This window comes from Apium graveolens, chromosome 2 (assembly GCF_009905375.1).
Source record: "Apium graveolens cultivar Ventura chromosome 2, ASM990537v1, whole genome shotgun sequence".
NCBI lineage: Eukaryota > Viridiplantae > Streptophyta > Magnoliopsida > Apiales > Apiaceae > Apium > Apium graveolens.
Genome location: NC_133648.1, coordinates 151,186,854 through 151,192,838, shown reverse-complemented (window position 1 = coordinate 151,192,838; position 5,985 = coordinate 151,186,854). Strand labels below are relative to the sequence as shown.

The 5,985-nt window shown below is 34.4% G+C and overlaps 1 protein-coding gene across 1 annotated transcript; it reads right to left on the bottom strand.

The window, feature by feature from the left end:
• Nucleotides 1-282: 282 nt before the first annotated feature.
• Nucleotides 283-2,208, bottom strand: LOC141694724 (exopolygalacturonase-like). The gene is made up of 4 exons (XM_074499233.1): nt 1,987-2,208; nt 1,601-1,906; nt 873-1,385; nt 283-777 (listed from the first exon to the last, which is right to left on the bottom strand). The coding sequence occupies exons 1-4, from the start codon at nt 2,206-2,208 to the stop codon at nt 550-552; spliced, it is 1,269 nt and encodes a 422-aa protein (XP_074355334.1). The 3' UTR covers nt 283-549.
• Nucleotides 2,209-5,985: the final 3,777 nt, after the last annotated feature.

Here is a 5,985-nt window from a genome sequence, read left to right as displayed (position 1 = left end):
TACATTTCTTAAGTATACATCAAAATAATAACATGACTATGTATATATAGTTATCACAAACTTAGCCAACAAAAAATACCTAATCTGATTACAATAATAATTGTACGCCCATACAATTATTACCCATTCCCATTATGATAATAATTGTCAGCACATACAATTATTACTCAATCTCATTATGATAATAATTGTCAAAAAATATAATTACTACCCAATCCAATTGTTTTTGTATCACCAAGTCCATATCACATGTTGGGTTTAACCCTAACACAACACGTACAAAAATGTAAATATTGAACAGAAAAATAAAACTGAAGTTGAATGGAATTACAAACAAAAATAAAAAGACTTGGTTCACTTTTGTTTTCGAGGTAAAAACCAATACTAATAAAAATGTCAGTAGCCTCACTGAACATTATATCTCTCAAACTGAAAGTATCAAATACTCCAGTTGCAGGTGTCTTTAACTCGCACCAGAAGTGTACACTTCACATTTTCTTCCTTTTCTAAAGATGATAATAACTGAGCAACTAAACAGCATCGACTGATTTATAAACAATCTGGAGGCATCTGTCTTCCAACTGATTTTCCCTCAACATTCCTACAGTAAGAAACTGCTGCTCCTCCCGGACCTTTGTATTTCAAGTTGATGTTATCTAGTGTTACTTTGTCACAAGGCTGAGCTCCGCTACATTTTAAATTCACTGCGGTTTTCGAGCTTGAGGTACCATATATGGTTTTAAATGTGACATTACTAATTTTAATTTGTGATTGCGCCTGCATTTATGAATAATGTAATAAGTTTACCGTATAGAAATCGCAAAAATTAGCTCCAAAGGCAAGACTCATGGCCGAGAGACACAGAACTTTACCTTTTCGTCGCAGGGAGGATCTGGACAATAGTTTTGATCAAATACGATGGGGTTTTGCACTTGATTAATAAAAATGTTTCGGAATGTCAAATTTGAAACCATGCCAAATAATGAGGGTGCCCATGTTTTTACTCTCAAGCCATTCTGAGTGCCACTGATGTTGCAGCTGAGCACTTGTATATCATGAACTTGTTCGTACAATCCTTTTCCGAGGCTTCCTATACTGATGCCATGTCCCGGGCCACATGAAACGTATGTGATAAGAACATTGTTGGTGTTCTCGATCATGGATATGCAATCATCTCCTGTGGCAATGATAGACCGTGAGATATTGATATTGCTAGATGCTCCGAGACGAATACCATCCGTGTTTGGGCTATCGGCAGGAGCTATCAATCGTACTTGGTTGATTGTGATATTTGTACATGAGTAAAAATTCATATGGGCATTTTTGCTGTTGAGTGACCTGAGGTGGTGTATTCTTGAATTTGTGACAAAATCAAATGTCATTGTCTGTTAAGAAAAGCACACAACAATAAACAGAGTGTCTATTTTAGTAATTAAAAAAATAACACAGAAATATTGATATATATTAAGTTTACTCCTAAATTTGTATAAGATATCAGACTCTCAATGTAAATTAAAGATACCATGTTTAAAAAACAAAAGAAAAAATTGCAGAAAGTGAAGTGAAAATTCATAACAGTAAGGGCAAAAAATCAACTTACAGCAGGAAGCTGCCTGCAATGAGGATTGGTTTTACAGTCATTGAAGGGCCAAGCTGAAGCACCCTGTCCATCCAATGTACCACCACCTCTGATCAACAACTGGTCAACATATCTAAAGGTGATCCACTTATCTGTGAACTCTGCTGGATCTGTAGGAGCTACAACAACTCCCTGAATCAGAAATCCTGTGACTCCTTTGCATCGCCCAACAAAAACAACAGGACCAAGCTTGTAAGTTCCTATCGGCACTACAACCCAACATTTTCCATTACAGTTGCATGCTTTTGTCCATGCTCTAAGAAATGCCTACAGATAAACAAACAAAAATGAAGGGAAAAAGAGCACAAACATATTGCTTTCTATGAACAAATCTCTTTCCTGCTTACTTGAGAATTATCTGTTTTTCCATCTGAGACTGCTCCATATTTTCGGACGTCATAAAATTTGTTGAGGGCAACTCCTTCATCATCATTTCCATCCGGGGCCGCACCATATCTTTGGACATCGTAAAATCTGTCCGATATACCCTTGCTAGCATCACATATGCAGAGAAATCCAAGGAATATTAGCAAACCGGTGAATTCTGGAAGAAATGCATTTGAAGCCATATTTTCTTGTACAATCAAATCTACTGATCTTTTTACACATTTAGCTTTAGATGTAACAGTAGTTTATATAAGGTGACATACATGAAATGGTGAAAATGTATGTTACTAAAATCCCTTTTAAGAAAAGATTTACTACTGAAAGAACCAAAGTTGGACAATATATATCTTAATGACATAACAAAAAAGAAAGTTTCTGGATATAGCAGACAAAGACATATTAGTCATGAAATATTATTCATTATATGACAAAATTGAAAAAATTTAATGAAAATACTCAAAACAGAGAATACTAGAGGTTTTAAATTTTATATCTACCATTTGTGGGGGCGTCAAAATAATTATCATAATAATTGTATTTTTGCAAAAGAAAAACCTGGATATTATACAAAGGATTATTGTTTTTTAAGATTTATCTCATAGTCATCAACTTTGTTCTATATTAGCCATTACCAGATAATAATAGTACCATTTGCAAGTTACTCAGTTTAAACAGTCACTATATTTCATTTTTATTTTAAAATAGAGTTAGACAAAGTTTCTCATAAGACATTTTCAAAATTAATTTCATCATCAGTTATATAATACATGTATTTAATTTGCCTTCAGTGACAAACAATAAAGGACATTACTAGCAAAATTAAGTTTATGTCCTAAAATATGTTAAAAATGGAAGACATCCATGACATTATAAGTAGATAAATACATGGACTAGAATGTGTTCATATGAAGATGGTAACAAAGGATTTGGTACTCACTATGCAAGAAAGATCCGATGACATTCATTATATCCTATATATAATTAGGGTAAGACACATTTTAATGGTAAGATTAGATGATTAGGGGTTAACTAGATCATTTAAAAACTAAGTTAGCTATGAGCTTCACATACACCCGCTCTTGGGTTGTACATATACATTAATTAATTAATACATAATATATTACAACAAATAAACATTCAATTAAAAATTAAAAAAAAATTAAAAAAATTATACTAGGTGTGAAACACTATATATAATTAGTGTAAGGCACTTAAAATGGTAAGATTAGATGGTTTGGTCTGTTAGTTGTTCGCGTTTATGATGATAAGATTCTTCAACAACAAAATGCAGAAACAACAGAATGAAAGCAATACTATATCCGAGACTATCAATGCAGTTTTCCAGGAGTGCAGTTTGGGTTGGTTAGGGTTTTTATGTATCTTGTTTGACTGGATAAATATCTCTCTAACTTATCTCAAACAAACCATATTTTATAAATCAAGTTTAAATCTCTCAAGCCTTATCTTTACTTGATTTATCCTTTTCAACTTACTAACAGATTAGTTTCAAAGTATCATTCAAATATTTTCAAACAAACTTATCTTCAAATCTTATCTATCTTATCTTTTGTTTGAAAATAAATCTGTTAGAACTTTGTCTATAAATACAACTCATTATTTCAGATTTGTTGAAAATGCTTTCACGTCAATCTTTCATCATCTGAAAACACTTTCTTGTTTTATACCAGAGATACATATCCAGAAAACAAGAAACTTAGTTTGAGTTGTAAACTTTCATATTATATTCTTGTATCTGAAAGGTGTATTATATCACTTGTCCCGGGTTGTGGGAGTTTGATTATAACAGGAAGGTCAAGTAGCTTTGTGCTAGGTAGCTGTGTGCTAGGGAAAGGTTTCTTTCAAGTAGGCCAAGTTTGTAATTAAGGAAAGTTTGTAAGTACTTTGTTTTAAGTGGATATAATACATTATCTATGCTAGTTGGCATGGGGACTTGTATGTAGGCCATAGACTAGGTATAGGGGCCGAACCAAGTGAAAACTTCTGGTGTTTTTACTTTTCAGTTTTCAGCATTCTGTATTCTATTACTGTTATTTACTTTCTGCAGTTAATTGAGACTGTCCCATTCATTGTCTCATTTGTAAAGGGACTGTCCCATTTGCATAAGAGACTGTCACATTTGCCTTGACAGTTAGAATAATATATTATCTATCGAGCCATCGAATTTTATTTGGTATCAGAGCAGGTGCATTTAATTCTCTTTTTAGTGTTTATTTTGCTAGCGATCCATGACTCAACCAGATAGGTATTCAAACAATTATCCACCACTGCTTCATGGTGCTGAAAACTACAATGAATGGAAGTTTCGGATGAAAATCTTTCTCCAGCGTGATGCATTCGAATGGGATGCTGTAGAAAATGGTTTTATAACTCCTATGAAAGAAGGGAAGCCAAAATCTCCCAAGGATCTTTCTCCCGAAGAAGTGAACGCAATGGACTCCAATGCTAAAACTATGAACTCACTTCTCAATGGCATGGTAGCTACAGAATTAAGAAAAGTATCAGCATGTACTACTGCCAAGCAGATCTGGGATACGATCAAAGTCAGCCACGAAGGCACGTCTAAGGTACGTGAAGTAAAATTAAGTATGCTCATGAGTGACTATGAAAGTTTCAGGTTGGAAAGAGATGAAAGCGTTCGAGATGCTCAAGGGAGGTTTCTGACATTGATGAACTCTATCTCACTTCTGGAAAGGATCATTCCTCAATCTGAGATCAATAGGAAAATCCTCAGAGCAATGCCAAAGAAGTTTGCTCCAAAGGTTACCATTCTGTATGATTCAACACTACTTTCGACTATGGACACTCTAACACTGTTCAGTGAATTGGAAGAATTCGAAAATCAGCTACGCAAATATGATGAAGAAGATGAAGCTCCTCGTAAGAAAACTCTTGCACTTAATGCAGATGCAGACGAGTCTCCTGATGATTCTGATGAAGAGATTGCCCTTCTAACAAAGAAGTTTCATAAATTTCTTGCCAAACGGAATGCCTCCAAACGACCTATGAAGTCACAGTTTCCAAAGAAGGACTTCAAATCTAATCCGAAATGGAGAGTAAAACAAATCAAAGCAAGGATACCTGTTTTGAGTGTGGAAAGAAAGGGCACTTCAAAAAGGACTGCTACAAGCTGAAGAACAAAAAGAAGGCATTAATTACTTGGAGTGATGATGAATCTGATGTGGAGATCGATTCAGACGATGAAGTTGCTCAACTTTGCTTCGCAGGACTCGAGGACAACTCTAGTGACAATGATGAGGTACAGAATATTAAGTATAATTCAAATATATCTTCATCGATGTTAAATTTGCAGGTCCAAGTTAAGAAGCTAAAAGAAAAGAATGCTTATTTAAAACAAGCATTAAGTGAAGTTCTTAGTGAAATGGATGATCCCATGAAGGAAGAAGCCTTGGTTGCAGAGAACAAATCCTTGCTTGAAAGGATTTCAAAACTTACTGAAAAAAATCAATATCTCAAAAATGAAATTGAGATGAAAGATGTATGTCTTGAAGCCTTGAAGAAAGAGTCATTATTTGTCGATCCAAAAACCGTTAAAGAAGACAGTACTCCTGATCCACTGGTTCCGGAATTAAAGCAGAAAGTTAAACAGCTTGAAAAGGATTTGGCTAAATGTTTCCATGGAGAAGGAACTTTGAATGCTCTATTTGGTGAACAAAAATCTTCTCTTGATAAAGGAGGTTTAGGATGTGAATCAATCAAGAAACGCACATTTCAAGGAGGGTATAAGCGAGCTCTCATCAAATATAAGATGCCTTATGAGAAATGTCGAGATTGTGGCAAAGCTGGTCACCCTACATCTGAATCTAGATTATGTGGTATCAAGGGCCACTCCTCTAACTCATCTTATAAATCGTCTGCTAGATATAAATCTGCTAATACTTCTGTTAATATTGTTCAAATGTGGATTAAGAAATCAGATA